Source organism: Podarcis bocagei, assembly GCF_964188305.1.
Source record: "Podarcis bocagei genome assembly, chromosome: 16".
Lineage (NCBI taxonomy): Eukaryota > Metazoa > Chordata > Lepidosauria > Squamata > Lacertidae > Podarcis > Podarcis bocagei.
The window spans coordinates 28,100,089-28,119,692 of NC_138142.1; the positions used below are offsets into that span (position 1 = coordinate 28,100,089).

Here is a 19,604-nt window from a genome sequence, read left to right on the forward strand (position 1 = left end):
CATTCTCTTCAAGTTACCTGCTGGGCAGCTGCAAAGATGACACTCTGCGCAGGTGGCGTTCCTTGAGCCCTCAAGGTGGCGTTGGCTGTCAAAGGAGAAATAGAAGCATTAGGGGGAGCTCTCCTGACCCCAGGGCACAAGTAGGGTTCCCCCTTTGTTGCCTGGTAAGGCTCCTGTGCCTTGTGTGACAGGGGTAAGTTCAGCTTTTGCCAGTGTGTAGACCATTGGTTCCCAAAGTGGGTAGGATGTCCTGGGGGGGGGGGAATACCTGGGAGGGTGCCAAGAGGCAAGAGTGGGCAGGAAATGATGGAGGTGTAAACAACTATCAGACAATGAAAATCTGATACCACAGGCCTTTCAGTTGGGTATAGTTGGACCAGAGCTTTTGTGGCCTTAAAACTGTATGACGGCGGAAGTTGAGCCATTTTGCTCCTTGGATTCATACTGCAGTCATGCACTGTGAAAACAGAGTTTATGTTTGACTCTTTCCCTTCACAAGCGCCAGTAAAAAAAATGATCCAAATGTTCTTATTATCAAGTTGGGAAACAAGCATAATCTACGGCCCCTTATCTGAGCCTCTTGCAAACAGTTTACCATATACATTTTTGCGCTGATTTCCTCCCCAGTGCCCTCTCTCTTTCCCTCTTAAGTCTTTTTATAGACTCCTTGACATCAATGCACTAGAATGAACACTAATGTTATCTGCCAGAACCATTGTATCTGGAATGAGAGAACAAAATGAGGAAAAATGAGGAAACCTCCAGTGAAGGGGAGGCCACTACCTTCCAAGGGAGTCCATGTCTCTGTTGAACAGCTCTAACCCTCAGAAAGCACTTCCTAATGTTTAGCTGGAAACTCCTTTCTTGTTGTTTGAATCCATCAGTCTGGGCCCTCCCCTCCGGAGCAGCAGAAAACAAGCTTGTTCCATCTTCCATCGGACAGCCCTTCAGGTATTTGAAGATGGCTCTGATATCACCTCTCACTCTTCTCTTCTCTTCTCCAGGCTAAACAACCACAACTCCCTCAAAAAATAAATGAGGTGGGATTTTCACATCCAGAGTCCCCCCTCCAGGCACTGACCAGACCCAAACCTGCTTCTCTTCAGCCAGGGGGCTGCATCAAGGGCCCTCCTCTCAGACCACACTCTCCCAGGCATTATAACTACAACAAATTTATAAGTCAGTCAGTGCAGCTTGAAAGTGTGGAAAGGTGAGGTGAGCTTACCAAAGACTGCAATGTCCACATTGATGTAGGCCACGCTGCGCTGCTGCAGCTTGCTATAAAATTCCTGTGCGGCGGAGAGATGTGATAAGCAAAAAAACTTCTGCGCAAGTGTGAGGTCTCCAGCCCACCCCCTGACAATCCCCATGGTGCATGTTGAAGACCCCTGCACCACAAAGTCGTCACAAGCACTTAGAGTTACAATAGAAAGAGGCTCTCTGCTCCTATCAGGGATTTGTTTTCAGGACCAGATCCTTTCGCCCCCAAATCCACTCCTGGTTTCAACCCCAAGCTTCCTTTCAGCAGCCTAATTTGCCAGAGGGAAGGGGCAGTTGCGGGAAATGTGTGGGTGTTTGTTTTTTGCTATATTGGCATTAAACTATTGGGAGCCGAACCTTTGGCAATCAGCTACAAGTCACCCGGCAGATTCCAGTCTGCCTTTCCCCCATTCCTATAGTAAGAATAAAAGGCGGTTGCTTTGCATCAGCCTGATTCCTGACTCTGAGGTCAGACATTTTGGGAACTGAAGTGCATAAGCCCCCGACACAAATATAAACAACAAAACACCCAACCAAGCTATGATCCCTTTCCAACCTCTACTCAGCCCCCTCTGCGCTACATATTTAAAGCAGAATCATGCCACTTTAAGCAGATGCCGCTTCCCCCAAGGACTCCTGGGAAGTGTAGTTTGTTAAGGTTGCTGAAAGGAGACCTGTATTCCCCTTGCAAAGCTACAATTTCCCGAGTTACTTAGGGAGAGGGGTTGATTGTTAAACTACTCTGGCAACTCTGGCTCTTTAAGGGAGCAATGGTCTCCTAACAAATCTCAGCACGATAAACAAGATACATATCCCATGATTCTTTGGGGGAAGCCATGACTGCTTAAATTGGTAGGATTGTGTTTTGAATGTGGCTGGGGTACAAATAATAACATTACTATTCTTATTATTAAATGCACAGTGCAGAACCACCTGTTCTTCAGTCTGTCTCTCACCTACTCCATCCATCCATCCATCCATCCATCCATCCATCCATCCATCTCCTTTCCTCTTACCTCTGTATACTCTGTAGAACCAATGAGACCAAACTCCTCAGCACCCCAGCTGCCAAAAATAATGGACCTTCGTGGGCGCCACTTCCCTGAGAATAAATGACACATTATTCCTAGACACTTGAATGAGAATGTGCAAATTGGAGACAGGTGGAGCTCCTCTAGAGCAAGGGTGAGGCACCTCAGACCCACAGGCTGAATGCAGCCCTACGGGTCTCTCTTTTTAGCTGTCAGTTGACTCTCTCCAAGACACACAGCCCTGGCCAGTCCTGCTCCTTGCTCTCCTTGGCTGCTTTTGCATAGCCTGCTTCTCCTTCTGAGAGCCTGTGTGGTGTCGTGGCTAGAATGTCAGGCTAGGACCCGGGTTCAAATTCCCACTTGGCCATGAAGCTCACTGAGTGACATTGGGCCATTTCCTGCCTCCTGTGGGCGATAGCAACCAAACCTAACAGATGCACATTCTTGCTAGTTAGCATGAGAAGAGGTGAATACCACAGAGCTTTACTGCTGATAGGCAGATACCCAAGACCATAGAAATAGAATTGACAGAAAGGGCTCTGTGTGATGTCACTTCCCCTCCTCTCCTTGAGAGGAAGGAGTACATTGGTATTTCCTGTTTCTCTTTCTCTCTTCCTTTTACCAGCATTGGATGCAGACATCTCTCCATTTGTTCAAGGTTTAGGCCCTGTAAATATAAGTATTTTGCCTGCATAGTTCTTACTGCTGCCTTTACTGTGAACTAGTGCAAGATTATATGTAAATTATATTTTTAAACTTACTTCCCAAGTTGTTGCCTGAATCTTAAGTGGGGTAAGAAAGGAAGAGCCAGCTTACTTCGTAGCTGGATTTGCTCAAAGCAAGGTTTTACAGCCTAACTCCTATGCTTTAAATTTTGCTGCCAAGGATGGGATTTTGAAACTCTGTTCAACCCACACACGTGGGTGCCTGGAGAGATAGAGAGCAGTTAATATATCCTCTCCTACTTATTAAAACCCATCCCACACCTCCCAGCCTAACCTACCTCTGTGGATTGCATCTTCATCTCCCCGGACCTATCAGACCTTCCCCTAGAGTTGCCATGTTTCACACCCCACCAAAGAAAATAAAATCCCAGCCCCCGACCTAAGCTCACCTTCTTTCACCATCTTCCCCAGCACTCGGCTGATCTCCAGCATGACAGCTGTTCCACTGCTGGGGTCGATAGCGCCATGCACCCAGCTGTCTCGGTGGTTACCATAGAGGACGTATCGATCTAGCGGAGGAAGGAGTAGGAACTCATAGAAGGGCACATGTTGGATGGGAGCTTGAAAAGGGATGGATCTGCGGCTCCCAAAGTGGGCAGGAGCGCCCCCTAGAGGACAGTGGGACTAACTAGGTGGGAACTAAGAATATTAGATCAGAGTATATATTTTATCAGTGCCACACACTTGGGCCTGTGAGTACACCCAGAAGAAAAGCACGGCGTTGAACCATGTTCTGTATGGAGAAAGGCTTTTGTTTATCTTTCCTGGAGTCTTCCAGCTTCACTGGATGCCTGCAAGTTGTAGAGCTGTGAGAGGGAGACCAAATTTTCTCTTCCCACTTTCTCCATGGTTTGTGTAGATTTTATAAACTTCTATCACGTTGCCTCTTCCTCTTCACTGGAAAGTCCCAAATGCAGCAATGTTTCCTCATAGGTGAGTCACTCCTTCTGCTTTTGGTTGCCCTAGGAGTGCACCCTCACCACCAGAAGGATGCCCCTGCCTCCCTCTGTGCCCCCATACCCCCCCCAGGCATCTGTTTGCCCAGGGCAACTCACCAGGCTCCACACTTCCTCTTATCAGTCCCATCACATTAGAAGATGTGTTGATCCTTCTGTAGTTATGGACGTTGACCTGGACCTCACTAGGAAACAAAAGAGAGCCAGGTTCAATCGCCCAATTACACAATGAAATCATTTATATGGGTGATTTGGCTCTGGGCTTCTCGCATCACTGGAAGTTCCTGCTTCACAGCAGCAGGATAGAGAGGAGAAGCCCCCTGGGTTGTCTCCAACCAAGTGTGACACCAAGTAGACCCATTGAAATTAATGGACCTAACTTAAATGGATCTAACCTGAGTAGGATTCATGTTTGTTTGTTTGTTTGTTTGTTTGTTTGTTTGTTTAGACTTATATAACAACCCTTCCTCATAAGATCTTAAGTATGAGCTGTTTGACAGTGGAACAATCTCCCCCAGGAGGTTGTGGACTCTCCTTCCTTAGAGAGTTTTTCAGCAGAGGTTGGATGGTCATCTGTCATGGATGCTTTAGCTGAGATTCCTGCATTGCAGCAGGTGGTGCTGTGGTCTAAACCACTGGGCCTCTTGGGCTTACTGATCAGAAGGTCGAGGGTTCAAATCCCTGCAACGGGGTGAGCTCCCGTTGCTCTGTCCCAGCTCTTATCAACTTAGCAGTTTGAAAGCATGCCAGTGCAAGTAGATAAATAGGTACCACTCTGGCAGGAAGGTAAACGGTGTTTCTATGCTTTCTGGTTTCCTTCACGGTGTCCCATTGTGCCAGAAGCGGTTTAGTCATACTGGCCACATTACCTGGAAAGCTGTCTGTGGACAAATGCCAGCTCCCTCGGCCTCAAAGCCAGATGAGCACCACAACCCCATAGTCATCTTTGACTGGACTTAACCGTCCAGGGCTCCTTTACCTTTTACCTTTTTACCTGCAGCAGGTTGTAATATATGACCCCTGGTGTCCCTTCCAAATCTACAATTCTAAATTTCTGTGATCTCAGGGCAGTGACAAGATAAAAATGCAAGGTAAAAGCACAAATAAATAGTTAAAAGAAAAACAAAACAAATAACTCCTTCATCCCACAAACACATTTAAAAGGCTGAATAATGTTAATCGGCCTGGTTGAAAAGGAACATTTATGCCAGCCGCATAAAGATATAGAATGACGAACCTCCCTTGCATTGTCTACGACCCTCCATGGATACCTCATGGAGGCACAGGGGATAACTTGGTTCAGTTTCCATATTAATAGGAACCTATCCTCATTCACGGGACGTGGGTGGCGCTGTGCGTTAAACCACAGAGCCTAGGACTTGCCGATCAGAAGGTCGGCGATTCGAATCCCCGTGACGGGGTGAGCTCCCATTGCTCGGTCCCTGCTCCTGCCAACCTAGCAGTTCGAAAGCACGTCAAAGTGCAAGTAGATAAATAGGAACCGCTCTGGCAGGAAGGTAAACAGTGTTTCCGTGTGCTGCTCTGGTTCACCAGAAGTGGCTTAGTCATGCTGGCCACGTGACCCGGAAGCTGTACGCTGGCTCCCTCGGCCAATAAAGCGAGATGAGCACTGCAACCCCAGAGTCGGTCACGACTGGACCTAATGGTCAGGGGTCCCTTTACCCTTTACCTTTATCCTCATTCACAGTCTCAGAACAATGCAGGAACCAAAGCACAGCTTTCGTTCGAAGTCTGCCCTTCTCTGAATGTTGCGCTGAAGTTCTCCGACTAACCAAAAATGTGCGGGGGGGGGGGGCGGGCGGGATGTGTACACTAGGATAACGTGTGAAAATTACTGATGTCAAGTGAAACTGCATTCAAAATTGCGTATAGTAGGAGAAGCTGAACTGAATACTGGGGGTGGGGAGAAACTGAGACTGGCCAATTTGTACATCCCTCACCTGGCATTGGAGAACAGCCCATCTTGTCTGAATCCTGGTCCAAGATGGTAGACACAGCCCAGTGCTCCCTGCCAAGCTGCCTCTGCCACAGGGTTGCCAGCCAGGTTACTGCAAGTGCAAGAGGGGAGGGTGAAGACTGGATGCTGCCATCCCAGAAGACCTAGCCCTCAGCTCACATCTGTTCTACAGTGGTACCTCGCAAGACGAATGCCTCGCAAGACGAAAAACTCGCAAGACGAAAGAGTTTTTCGTTTTTTTAGTTGCTTCGCAAGACAAATTTCCCTATGGGCTTGCTTCGCAAGACGAAAAACGAAAACGTCTTGCAAGTTTGTTTCCTTTTTCTTAAAACCGTTAATACCCAGGGTGCATTGCTTGAAGAGGTGCGGTTGCGACTTGACTTCGAGGAGCAACTCATAGCACGCGGTGTGGTAGCCTTTTTTGAGGTTTTTGAAGACTTTGGTGATTTTTTGAAGCTTTTCCAAAACTTCTTTTGCAGCCAAAAGAAAAGTTTGGTAAGTTAAACTTTTAAAACTTTTTTTGGGGGGGTTTGGATTTTGGGTTGGGGTGTTTGGAATTCAAGGACTTGGTCTTGGGGAGGGGTTTGCAAGAATCTGGAAGCTTGTGTGTTTTCTGGGAGGTTTGGTGCTTTTGAATTTTTTGGGTGTGAAGCACTGGTTTTGGGGGGGGGGGGTTGCGAAGGTAGGAGCTGTGCTGCCATGGGGCCCAAGAAGACTGCTGCTGCAGAGGCCGGCGAGAGGAAGAAGGAGAAGGTTAAGCTGGAAATGAAGAAGGAGATCATCCGGAAGCACGACGGTGGAATGCGTGTGACAGACCTCGCCAGGGAGTACGGGAGGAATCCATTGACCATCGGGACCATCCTGAAGATGAGGGAGAAGATCCTTGCGACTGATGTAGCCATGCGACTGAAGAACCGCCCAGCTGTTCTGGAGGAGGTGGAGAAGTTGCTGCTCATCTGGTTAGAAGAGAAGCAGCGTGCAGGGGACACAGTGACTGAGGCCGTCATTTGTGAGAAGGCCAAGGCCTTGCACGCAGACCTCGTCCGGCAACAGCCAGGAACCTCAGGCGAGCCAGAAGTCTTCAAGGCAAGCAGAGGCTGGTTTGACCGGTTCAAGAGGAGATCTGGAATCCACAGCGTGGTCAGGCATGGAGAGGCTGCCAGTTCTGATGTTCCTTCGGCTGAAGACTTTGCAGCGGAGTTCCTGGAGGTTGTGATAACGGAGGGCTATGTTCCACAGCAGGTCTTCTGGCTGGACGGGATCAGCCAGAGAAATTTGAATTGCGCTTGGCGCAGCCTGTGGCCGGACTGTGTGGCACCAAGTGACTCTGATGCACCAGAGTCAACAGTGGTGCAGGACATTGTTTCCTTGGGGAGGACCATGGGCCTGGAGGTCACAGAGGAGGACGTCAGCGAGCTGGTGCAGGAGCACGATCACGAGTTGACCACCCAGGAGCTGGTCGAACTGCAGGCAGAGGCTGCGCAGGAGCAGGCCTCGCTGGAAGAGGAGGAAGCAACTGAGGAACGGCTGTCCTCCAAAGAACTGAGGGACATTTGCCAGAAGTGGAAAGATGTGCAGGCTTTTGCACAGCGGCACCACCCTGACAAGCACGTGGCATATGACCTTGTGAACACTTTTGATACGAGGGTCATGTCGCCTTTCAGGGAGGTGCTGAAAAGGCGGATGAAGCAGCAGACCATGGACAGGTTCTTCAGCAAGAAGCAAAGAGTGGAAGAGGAACCTTCTTCGAGTTGTCCCCCAGAGTCTTAGTAAATGTATGTACAGTACACTTTGGTGATTTTTAAATGCTTTTCTGTCATGTTTAGAAACTTAAATTATTGTTCCTTCAATTTTTGAAATGCTGTTTACAGTATGTGTGACTTTAAAGAGCGAGCACTTAATAAACTCTTTTTGTACCAAATTTGGCTTGGTTTGGACTTTTTTTGACCATATGAACGCATTAATTGATTTTCAATGCATTCCTATGGGAAACCATGCTTCGCAAGACGAAAAATTCGCAAGACGAAAAAACTCGCAGAACGAATTAATTTCGTCTTGCGAGGTACCACTGTATTTTGTTGGTTGGGTATACATTACCCCTTATTCTGGTTCTAGTGTGCTCCCACTGCTGGTGTTGACTGACTGACTGACTGCATTGCTTTAGAAACCTCAAGGTGGTTTACAAAAAAAGCTAAAACAATAAAATTATCAATGAGAAAAATTAACAATAATTCAAGGCTTTCGAAAAGTTAAAACGGCAATAGACTGAAAACAGATTAAAACTCGCATCAGCTTTCTAAACATCTGGGCAGGTTTGTGTAAACAAAAATTTTCTTAGCAGGCACCAGAAAGAACACAGTGAAAGCACCTGCCTGATATCAATAGGCAGGGAGTTCCAAAGTGTAGGGGCTACCACACTGAAATAATAATTTCTTACAAATGCAGAATGAGTATTATGTGGTACGTTGAACAGTGCCAGTTCCACAGATCAAAGTAGTCAAATGGGTGTATACGGGGCACAAATTATGTTAGTCACAATTTCTTGAGAAATGCCCCTGTCGGATGCATTCCCCCTGGACACCAGTTTCTGTCTGATTTGAAAACATAAGCTGCATTCACTTTGCAGTTAAGTTGAGGTGTATACATTCAAGACAGCCATTGCACATGTGCAGATGGCAGCTTACTTGAATATGAGGGGAGGGGTTTGAGGATGATATACTGGAACATAACCTTTCCCCCCCCCCCTAAAGATCAGCCAACAAGATTCGAGATTCATAGTCCCCCCTCCCTCCAAAACTGTCCCTCAAATTGAATTCTGAAGTGTGAATTTTAAAATCTCAAAACCTAGATTTCTAAGCATCTTCTGATCTGTGTGGGATTTCATTTTACGCTCTTCCCTCCAAGTCTGAGCTTCCACACACACACACACCCTTGCACACCCCGGATCGTCCTTTCCCATCGTTGCCCTCCTTTATGACCCTAATCGCCTACTCCACAGTTACCACCCACCAGATAAGTGTCTTGGCATCCTCAAAGCCAATGGGCTGGGTGGGGATGGGAGGGATCCCTGTGATCTGGTCCTCTGGAATCCTGTAGGTGAAACCTGCAAGCAGAGAGGAGGAGAAGGTAAGAAAGATGGGATTGTTTCCAATGATATTAGGACCCTCTCACAATCCACACTGGGGCTGCTGACATCAGGCAGGAGCCTTCTCTGTACAGGATGATCGATCGATCACATCTTAGGGCTCATCCAACATTTCCACTTCCACAAGTTAGATCAAGGAAGGAGGAGAGCTTAAAAGCTCTTTTGGCAACAGGTCTACTTAGGGTTACCCAGTGCACGTAAAGAACTTTTAAGCTTGCTTGTGGGACAAAGCCTGCTCCGTGTGTTGGCTCTGGGATGTTCTCACAATATCTTGCGGGGCTAAGTTCCTGCAAACTTTTGCATGAGCATCTCTAGCTTCACAGAGCCTGCGGATGAGCAGGGCCTTGCCCCACCAAGCAAGGTGGGGAGCTTAAAAGCTGTTTCCCTGCTGGGTCTGGTTGGATTACCTGGCATGAAAAGAACTTTGACACTCTCTCTTCCTTGCTTGCCGGATAAGGTCTGCTTGGTGTGGGGGTGCAAATATCCAAAGTGTGGGGGTCAGGTGGGATTGCTATGAGGAATTATGAAATATGGAGCAAGCCATTGTGTCCGCAATGAAAGCATTGCGTTGATTGGGCTTGATTCATTGACAATAATTTCTGATCAAATCCCCCAAGTCTCGGCACCTCTGCCATTTGCTTTCTCTATGCCTGACAGGCACGTATAAGCATTCTAAATACACAGGCCAGTTGCTTCACCAGGCATCCTGGGTCATAAAGATAGAAGGTAGATTTGACATAGTTTGTTAATCTTTAGGTAGATCTTAAGGGCCAGGAAGAGAGTTCACAAGGAGATGGTAAATACTCTTCCCTTGCCATCCTTCCTTCCTTTCCTGCCTGTTTATGACCTCCGGGGTTTTGCTGAATGCATTCCTCCTTTAGTCCTGTTTTATTTACTCTCAGATATGTATGCATGCTCAAAGTAGTCTTTTGTAGTTAAAAGGATTTCTTCTGATCTGACTTTGTCCCACGTGGGTTTTTTTTAAATGCTCAGAGGAAATCTGATTGGTTCTTAGGAACACTGTGTAAAAAGTTCTTTTGTGAATAAAACGACCTGGGCCAAGGGGTGGACAGGATTATTATTGGCACTTCCTCCCAGAGTCTTGCTGGTCAAGCCTCGTGTGTATTTTATTAATCAGGGTCCAATCCCTTGCTTTTGGAACGCAACAGCTTGGCATGTGGGCTCTTGGTTCTCTCTCCACCCCCCCTCACCCCAAACACGGATTCTTGTGTATACATTAAAATCGTGTTTGCTGCTCCACCCCAACCTCCTCACCTTTGGCTGGGTAATAAGGAGTCAGCAGGTCTCCAAAGTGGCTGTTGTAGGAACCCCTCTCCACGCCTGAGGGGGGCAGGTACCACGAATAGGGGTACGTCTCTGTTGCTGAAGCCTTGCCGTCATTGATGTCCCCAGGATCGGTGTAGACCACCACCCCAACCACGCCAAATTTGGCACCGTTGATGGCCTGTCAAGGCAAGATCCAGACAGATGTGTGTGTGCATCAGGGACCCGAGAGGCCCAGCAGAAGACCCAACCCATGGATTCAAACGGTCAGAAAGGAAATTCCAGCTAAGCATTTGGAATAACTTTCTGGTGGTAAAAGCTGTTCAAGAAACTCTCCATCACTGGAAGCTTTGAAAGAGAGGTTGGCTGGCCATATGTCAGGGATTATTTAGCTGAGAATCCAGCATTCCAGGAGTTGGACTGTGATTGTAATTTGCTTTCAACTGTTTTAGATACTGAATTTCAAATTGCTTCAACATGTCCGGAGACCTGATGGTGAAGGGCAGGGCTGTTGTTGTTTTAAAAAAAGAATAAATAACAACATCCTCCAGCATTTTCCCTCCCCATCCCCCGCTTTGCAGAACATCTTGCCTGTGGAAGGGAGAGCTCAAAAACTTCCTCATTATTCTGCAGCATCTTGGTTGGCCTAAGAAAGGTATAGCTCTACTTCAGATTTTAGGGTTGTTCTTTCAAAATGTCCCACAAAAGCTGAAGGTTGGGAACAGGAACAGCTCCCAGTTTACCTTGTCTGCGCGGCCAGCACCCCCGTAGCGAGTTATGGCTATAGTGCCATTGAGATCAATGCCCTGTTGGACCAGGTATTCGTAGTCGCTCATTTTTCCTTGATTGGCATAGACCAGTTTCCCCTGGAATGTTTTTTTTTTTATATAAAAGAGAGGGTTGTTGTTGTTTTTAAGTGCTCATTGAGTTTTCAAAAACAATGCCACACAAACAAGAAAAACGATAAAGAATCACAGAACCAAGACAGAAAGCTGAATATACTTTTGCAGGCATCATAACAAGATAGATTACACAAAGGGACATTTTGGAAGTAAGAGTCACAGAGAGGGACTTGTCTGTAGTGGCCCCTAAACTGATGAACTCCCTCCCCACAGAGGTGTGCCTGAAAGGTTCTGGAAAATGTTGAATATGTGCCTCTTTCTTTGACACTTGAGGTGCATATTTCTAGGACCCACCTTGCTTCTGTGATTGTAAGTTGTTTTTAATTGTTTTTAATACTATTTTTTAAATTGATGTCACCTGCCCTGGGATCTTAGAGTGAAGGGCAGGTAAATCATCACCATCATCAATAAGGTGACCTCACCACATAGAGGCCTGTGCTGCAAGCTTTTTTTTTTAATGAAGCACATAAATGAAGACCATACAACACCACAATGGTCTCATTTTGTAATTCTTCTTCAAATCCCTGCTTGCTTAGACAAGGCAATGTCCCACACCCTCTCAAACCACCCATCCCTAGACGGACCTGAATCAGACTTCCAATGTCTGCTACTCCAGATTGTCTGGGCAGCGTCACACACATTTCACACACTGAAAAAGGTGGATATCTTAGCTGCCAACTCACACTTTCCCTCTCTGGAAAGGAGAGGATATGAGGTATAAGGGGTTTACACCTTGAAATCATCCTTTGACGCTGCTACACAAAGAGATAGAACTGTCACCACAAACATTTAAAGGGTAGCTGAAGATTTGGGATCTCCCTCTGGCACCATAAAGCACATTCCAAGCACGTCCTTTCCCTCAAAGAATTCTGGGCGCTGTAGTTTTCCCCTCGCATAGTCATAATTCCCAACAACCCTGAACAGATTACAAGGCCCAGAATTCTTTGAGGTGGAAAATGTACTTTGAATGTGCTCCGTAGGTATCTAGTCTGTGTGAAGCCTCTTTTTGTTGGAGACACAACACACCTAGGAGGGCAAGGCCCCCTGAGGATCATGTGGTGTCTTTGATTGGCCCATCAAGAGGGCAAACTCCAAGCAGAAGATAAGATAAAGATATCAGAGATAAGGGAGGATAAAAGGCCACGCCCTTGCTTTGCACCTTGGGGTTCCCTGGAGGTGCGTAAGCTGCATAAGGCTTCACAACGTCTCTGTCGGCCTGGTCCGCAGTCAAATTCTTCTCTGTCTCCTGGGAGATAAAGGCTTGGCTGCCATTTTCCATCACTGGTATGAAGAAGAAGAGGGTCTAATCAGAGCATCCATAGCAGGTGTCCCCACCCTCTCCCTTCAGTGGTTTCCACTCTCAACCTTCACTCATTCCCACACCTTTTCCTGGTGTCCAGGTTATGGCCCACAAATTTGTCTTCATTCCCCAATTCCAAACATATGCTCTGAAAACTCATTGGTTGGCTTTTTAGTTTTTACCCTGTGTCAGGGACCATTCTGAGGAGGACTGCACTGAGGAGAGATAGTGGGAGCCGCCCCCTCCCCCTGACCCTGAATCTTCCCAGGAGCAGGAGGACAGTATAGATTTGGAACAGTGGTTTGCAGAGGGGCATAGTTCAGAAGGCAGAAGCTGGGAAATACTGGATGGGGAACAGCTAGGTGAAGAAACACTGGAAGAGAGAGGGTTAACAGATTCACAGTCTGTGGACAGCATCCACCTCCCCCCACCCCCATCCCCAAAGACATGGGGAGCTTAGAGAGTGTTAGAACAGAAAGTGCAAGCTCAGATTACAAGACATAGGAGGGACACAGATTAATAGGGACGGAGGAGAGGGGGAGCCTTAATTAGGAGCACCGCCATTCTAGGGAGATGCTTTCTGTTGTCTCTCGCCGTGTTTGTTAAGGAAACTAACTGGTAAGAATTTCCTTTTGTTTGATCTGCTTATTTACTGCCACGGGGGAGGAAGCCGATTTCCCAAAGCCTGACACCCTGCTTAGTCCAAGAGAGCATTCCCATTAGGCCACACACTATACAGGAAATATACATCATCTTAGCTGGTTGTTTTCTTCCCAACTGCCTCCTGCCACCCCAGCCTGCCACCATTTCTCATCCAACCACAACCCTTGAAAACATTTACCCAACCCATTTTTTTAACTGTACGAATTAGAACCCTCCTTGTACCATAACTGGAGTTGCTGTTCACTTTGACAGTGAGCCGTTTGGTTCCTCTTTGACCAGTTCTTACCAGTTTGGTGGTCAGGTTGCATTCTTGCGTATGTGGCGCGGGCCTCACTGATAATGGGCCTAACATAAATTCCGCATGACACCCCGTTACCTAGCACTCACCCACAGCCACAGAGTTGGGTTTCTCTGGGTCAGGGAAGGAGAGGAACACCTCGTACTGGCCCTCCGTGGCGCTGTCCAGGCCAGTTTGGGGGTCTCGCCAGGCTTTCAGAATCAGCTGCACCAGTTCTTCGTCCCCCTTCGTGGTAGCCATGTGGGGCTTGGAAGACAGATCCCTAATGCAAGAGGGAGCAATGGAGGACAGACTTGGTGGTGGGGTAGCTCTTTGAAGTTTGGGCAAATTTTGGAATCTGGAATAATTTGTCCTTCCCAAAACCACAGCTTCCTTTCCCCCCAGCTTTTGAAACAAGAAATTTCTCCTTATTTTATTCCTGATCGTGCATCATTGGCCATATGTCAGGGATTCTTCAGCTGTGATTCCTGCATTTAAGGGGGTTGGACTAGATGATTCTGGAGGTCCCTTCCAGCTCCTCAATTTTTTGATTCTACGTTCCCTCATGTCACACAATACAGTTACCAGCTACATCTACACAAGGTGTATTTGAAGCACCTTGAAAGCATTTCACTTCCCCCAAAGAATCCTGGGAACCGTAGTTTGCCAAGGGGTCTAAGACTCCTCCAGCGAGCCAATCAGGGCAGGGAATGTACACATTAGCAGTTTGAAACACAGTAAGATCATTTCCCCCACTACATTTCAAGTTGCCCTTGCTGCGCACACCCTAGATAGGGCTGCCATATTTCAAAAAGTAAAAACCAGGACACCCTGAAAGTCGCTGAGTGTTTTTTTAGGAAGACCCCCAAATTTTTGAGCTTTTTAAAAGGAAACCAGCAAAATGGTTGAGCTTTATTTAGGAAACCCCCAAAATTGTTGAGCTTCTTTTCACAAAAACGCAAAAAAAACCCACCTTTGATTTTTCAGTTAACTTGCCTAAGATCCAGGAAAAAGCGCCATATTTCAGAAATTACCCCTGGACATCATTTCTGCCTTTGAAATCCCGGTAATGTCTGGGAAAATCCATATGTGGGGATGCCTTCACCTGATTACCTGACAGGTTCCCCTATGTTTGCAACCCCTCTGAACCGCTCAGTAGCTGATTATAACCCTGTGCTATGTGAGCATGTACACACCTAAGCTTAATTTGTTTTAGCTCCCATTCCATACCCCGCAACTCTCATGTTTTAAGTAGGACATCTTTCTGTTTGGATCCCAGAATGCCCCATTTAAGACTGGCACCCTGGTACACTTCACCCCTCAGATGGTGAAGTGGACTCTAATCCACAGAAGCCATAATACATCTATCATCTATCTATCTATCTATCTATCTATCTATCTATCTATCTATCATCTATCCATCCATCCATCATCTATCTATCTATCTATCTATCTATCTATCTATCTATCTATCATCTATCCATCCATCCATCCATCCATCTATCTATCTATCTATCTATCTATCTATCTATCTTTAGAGAGAATGCATAGGTACAGGTATTCCATTAGACTCTTTGACCTGGGAAGGAATCCCATTTCTCCCAGAACAAAAAGAGAACTTTAGGACATTGCCTCTTCCTCCGCCAGCCTTACTTGAGGTTCTGTCCAATGCGTGCGGCTTCCACCTGGTTCATGAAGTCTTCGAGCAAAGCTGGGTCCAGGTCTCTAGAGAGGCTGTGAAGCCACTCCGGGGTTTGGGGTTCTATGTAGATCGCATAGTGCCCTAACAAGATCCCAGCGGTAAGCAGCAGGGCTCCAGAGAGCGCAGCCCCAAGAATGTACTGCCAGCGCACTCCACACCCAGCCATGCCTCCCCAGCACCAGTCGAGGAATGAAACTGGCGGCTGTGTGGCCTCAAGGACAGAGCCAAGCCCCTGCTGAGAATTCCATTCCTCCTGAGCTGCCTGATGACACTTTGGCCAGTGCTCTGCTAGGTCTTTATCCCTGTTTGATGATGGGGCGATAGGGTATTTTCTCCAAGCCAAAGTGCCCTTTGAACAGCTGGGTTATAAAGAATTGTTCCCTGGCAAACCCACTGTGCTGGTCCCGGGGGTAAGGTACCGTGAGTGTAGCAGAGTCCACACGAAGCGGGGCGAGGTCCGATGCAGAGAGACGGGCGGGGAACAGGAACGCTGGAACAGAAGGCTGAGCAGGTAACAGGAACACCGGATGGTCGGGAACAGGAGGCCGAGCAGGGAACAGGAGTACTGGATAGTCAGGAACAGGAAGCCGAGCAGGGAACAGGAGTACCGGTTAGTCAGGAACAGGAGGCCGAGCAGGGATCAGGATCACAGGAAGGTCCGAAGCCAACAACGACGTTGCTCCCGCAACCTGGGGCCGGGATGAGTGGGCTTTTATCCTCTTCTAAGGTCAGGGGCGGTCCCGACCCCCAGGAGCCCCGCCTACTCTGGCCTTAAGGCGAGCACTCCTCCTGGGGGCAACCAGTTCCCTTCGCCTCTCTGCCCTAAGCCTCTGCAGATCAGGAGAGGCCGAAGGGTTACTGGGCCCTGGAGGAGGCTCACCTGTGGCCACTGAGTCTTCCAGCACCTCTGGGGCCAGAATGGCTTCACCTGGTGCCTGCTCTTGAGTTTCCTCAGCATCTAGGCCTTGCCCCAGTTCAGCCGGCCCTGGAGGCGGGGACTCCTGTGCCGGCTGGGATTCCTCCGGATCGCTCTCAGACTCGGAATCCCAGGCCATCACACCATCCCCCCTCCCAGGCCCCCCCCTCACTTGAGGGTCCGGACCCGGCTTGCTGGGGTACGCCGCATGAAACTCTCGGATGCAGGCAGGCGCGTGGACGTTGGCCGCTGGTTCCCAGGAACGGTCCTCTGGCCCATATCCCTTCCAGTCAATGAGATACTGCAGCCTTCCCCTGCGGTATCGGGAGTCCAGAATGCGTTCCACCTCGTACTCAGGCTCTCCCTGCACCAAAACTGGCTGCGGTCGGGGACGGTTCGGGTGGAACTCGTCGGGTGGGGCCACCGGACTCAGAAGGGACCTGTGGAATACCGGGTGAACCTTCAGGTGTGCTGGCAACCGGAGACGGAATGCCACAGGCGAGACCTGGTTCACGATAGGGAACGGGCCGGTGAACCGGGCGTCCAGCTTCCGCGAAGGTCGAGAAGGGTGGAGATGGCGAGTGGAGAGCCAAACCAGGTCACCGACGCGAAGTTCCGGCCCCACCTGGCGGTGGCGGTCGGCCTGGGCTTTGTACGCTTCCTTGGCCTGGTGCAGTTGCTCCACCAAAAGCTGTTGCTGGGACTGGAGCTCTTGAAGCCACTCCGTCACTGCCGGGACCGCGGATGCTGGCAGCACCTCTGGAAACAGCCGTGGATGATAACCATAGCTGGCCTGGAACGGGGTCTGCTGGGTGGATGCATTCACCGCGTTGTTATAGGCGAACTCCGCCAATGCCAGGTGGTCGACCCAGTCATCCTGCTGGTAGCTGCAGTAACACCGGAGGTACTGCTCTAGCACCGCGTTCTCCCGTTCCGTCTGGCCATCGGTCTGTGGGTGGTAGGCTGACGAGAGGCAGACCTCTGTCCCGAGGGTCTGGTGTAATGCTCGCCAGAACCGGGATGTGAACTGAACGCCCCGATCGGACACCACGCGCTCAGGTAGTCCATGCAGGCGGAAGACATGCTGAAGGTACAGCTGCGCAGTTTCCTTGGCTGTGGGTACAGATGGACAGGGAGCGCAGTGTACCATCTTGGTGAAATGGTCGGAGAAAACCAGAAGGCAGGTACAGCCACGAGACGAGGGTAAGTCCACTACAAAGTCCAACGAAACCGTGTGCCAAGGGCGCGGTGGAACTGGCAATGGCTGAAGTAGGCCGGGGGGTCGCCCGGTAGGACCCTTGGCGCGACGGCAGACATCACAACCAGCAACGTAGCGAGCCACGTCAGCCTTCAGGCGGGGCCACCAAAACTCCCGACTGACCAAATGGGTGGTCCGATACTGTCCAAAGTGCCCCGCTGCTGGGGCATCATGGGCCATCCGGAGAACCTCCAGCCGTAGAGGCCCTGGCGGGACGTACAGACGACCGTGGTGCAGCAGCAGGCCCTGATGCAGGACCAGCCCCGGATATTGTGGACTGGACCCTTCAGCCAGCTCCCGGAGACGATCCTGGGCCCAAGCGTCGACCCGCTGCTGTTCCCGCACCCGAACCTGCAGTGGCTGCGCCTCCTGGGTGGCCAGGAATGCAGCTGGAGGTAGGATCGTGGTGGGTTCTGCTTGCTGTACCATGTCTGCGTTGTCTTCAGGTTTCCGGGACAGGGCATCCGCCTTCTGATTCTGAGAGCTAGGGATGTAGCGGATCCGAAACTGGAACCGGGAAAAGAACAACGCCCACCGGATCTGTCTTTGGTTCAGCTTGCGGGTGGTCTGGAGGTATTCCAGGTTCCGGTGGTCGGTTCTCACCTCCACCGGGTGTCGTGCTCCTTCAAGATGATGGCGCCAAACCTCAAAGGCCACCTTGATGGCCAGTAGTTCCCGCTCCCACACGGTATAGTTACGCTCCGCTGGGAGGAGCTGGCGGGAATAGAAGGCGCAGGGTAAAAGTGGCGCTTCCGGTCCGTGCTGCTGAGACAAGACGGCACCGAGAGCCGTACTGGAGGCGTCAGTCTCTACCACAAAGGGTCGAGAAGGATCCGGATGTTGCAAGATTGGCGCTCTCTGGAAACAGGCCTTCAACCCTTGAAACGCCTCCTCCGCCTCCTTGTCCCAGGAAAACGACGTCTTGGGGCGCAGTAGTCGGGTCAACGGGGTGGTGCGGTGAGCATAGTCCGCAATGAAGGTCCGGTAATAGTTGGCGAACCCCAGGAAACGCTGTAGGTCCTTGCGGTTCCGAGGTGCCGCCCATTCTCGAACCGCTGCCACCTTCCCAGGATCCATCTGCACCCCACCTGGTGAGAGTCGGTGACCCAGGAAGTCCACTGACCGCTGATGAAACTCGCACTTGCTGAGCTTTGCGTACAGACGATGCTCGCGCAAGCGCTGCAGCACGGTCCGGACATGGCCTTCGTGGCATGCCGGGTCACGGGAGTAAACCAGAATGTCATCCAAGTACACCACCACGTACTTGTCTAGCAAGTCCTGGAACACGTGGTTGATGTACCGTTGGAACACAGCAGGCGCGTTGCACAAACCAAAGGGCATAACCAGGTATTCGAACTGTCCGTACCGGGTCCCAAATGCGGTCTTCCACTCGTCCCCGGCGCGGATCCGAATCAAATTGTAGGCACCCCGGAGGTCTAGCTTGGTGAACACCTGCGCCCCTTGCACCCGCTCCAGTAACTCCGAAATAAGGGGCAAAGGGTACCGGTCCGGGATGGTAATTTTGTTCAGGGCCCGGTAATCATGGCAAAGGCGGAGCTCCCCACATTTCTTTTTAACAAAGAGCACTGGCGCAGCAGTGGGCGAGGTAGAAGGCCTAATGAACCCACGCTCCAGGTTCTTGCGCAAGAAGTCCTGTAGAGCCTCGCGCTCTGGCTCTGTTAACGAGTATAAGCGACTCACCGGTAGAGGCGCTCCGGGCTGGAGGTCTATGCCACAGTCAAAAGACCGATGCGGCGGCAGCTGGTCTGCCCCCCGTTCCTCAAACACGTCGTGATAGTCCCGGTATTCAGCGGGGAGCGTTGCCGCAACCTCCTCAGTGGGCGCAGCTGCTAGCATCTCAGTCTCAGCAGGAGAACTGGGGTCTGGGAAGTGTACAGTCCGTTTGACCCAGTCAATCCGCACATTGTGAGCCTCCAGCCAGTCCATCCCAAGCACCAGGGGGAACCGGGGCATGGAGGCAATATCCAGAGTTCGCATCTCACGGTGCTGCTGGAGGCACAGGACCAGGGGCTGGGTCTCCTGAGTGACGGCACCCGAACGCAGGGGCCGTCCGTCGATTGCCTCCACCTGCACCGGTTCTGGCTTGTTCCGAAGTGGCACCCGATGCTGGGCAGCAAAAGCAGCGTCCATATAAGAGCGGGTTGCGCCCGAATCCACCAGCGCATGGGTAAGAATCCATGGCCCTC

General features: G+C 49.9%; 2 protein-coding genes across 4 annotated transcripts in view; one reads left to right on the forward strand and one right to left on the reverse strand.

Annotated features, from left to right (window-relative positions):
* NAALADL1 (N-acetylated alpha-linked acidic dipeptidase like 1) overlaps positions 1-19,604 on the reverse strand; it is a 35,803-nt gene that overhangs the window by 9,766 nt on the left and 6,433 nt on the right. For 2 of the 3 annotated variants that reach the window (XM_081174052.1, XM_081174051.1), the window contains exons 1-12: positions 15,175-15,611; positions 13,632-13,804; positions 12,441-12,562; positions 11,123-11,245; positions 10,371-10,560; positions 8,960-9,053; positions 5,934-6,041; positions 4,072-4,157; positions 3,406-3,525; positions 2,277-2,362; positions 1,226-1,289; positions 18-85 (exon numbers count right to left, since the gene is read on the reverse strand). In XM_081174052.1, coding sequence (XP_081030178.1) covers positions 18-85; positions 1,226-1,289; positions 2,277-2,362; positions 3,406-3,525; positions 4,072-4,157; positions 5,934-6,041; positions 8,960-9,053; positions 10,371-10,560; positions 11,123-11,245; positions 12,441-12,562; positions 13,632-13,804; positions 15,175-15,389 — 1,449 coding nt within the window. In that variant the 5' untranslated portion in view covers positions 15,390-15,611. Of the gene's footprint in view, positions 1-17; positions 86-1,225; positions 1,290-2,276; positions 2,363-3,405; positions 3,526-4,071; positions 4,158-5,933; positions 6,042-8,959; positions 9,054-10,370; positions 10,561-11,122; positions 11,246-12,440; positions 12,563-13,631; positions 13,805-15,174; positions 15,612-19,604 lie in introns of those variants that run through there. The other variant, XM_081174053.1, reaches the window with a different exon arrangement.
* Positions 6,116-8,027, forward strand: LOC308575489 (jerky protein homolog-like). Its single transcript, XM_081174235.1, has 2 exons — positions 6,116-6,440; positions 6,637-8,027. The coding sequence occupies exon 2, from the start codon at positions 6,650-6,652 to the stop codon at positions 7,718-7,720; it is 1,071 nt and encodes a 356-aa protein (XP_081030361.1). The 5' UTR covers positions 6,116-6,440; positions 6,637-6,649; the 3' UTR covers positions 7,721-8,027.

Coding starts and splice junctions, on each gene's coding strand:
- LOC308575489 (XM_081174235.1), top strand. CDS start 6,650: ATGGGGCCCAAGAAGACTGCTGCTGCAGAGGCCGGCGAGAGGAAGAAG.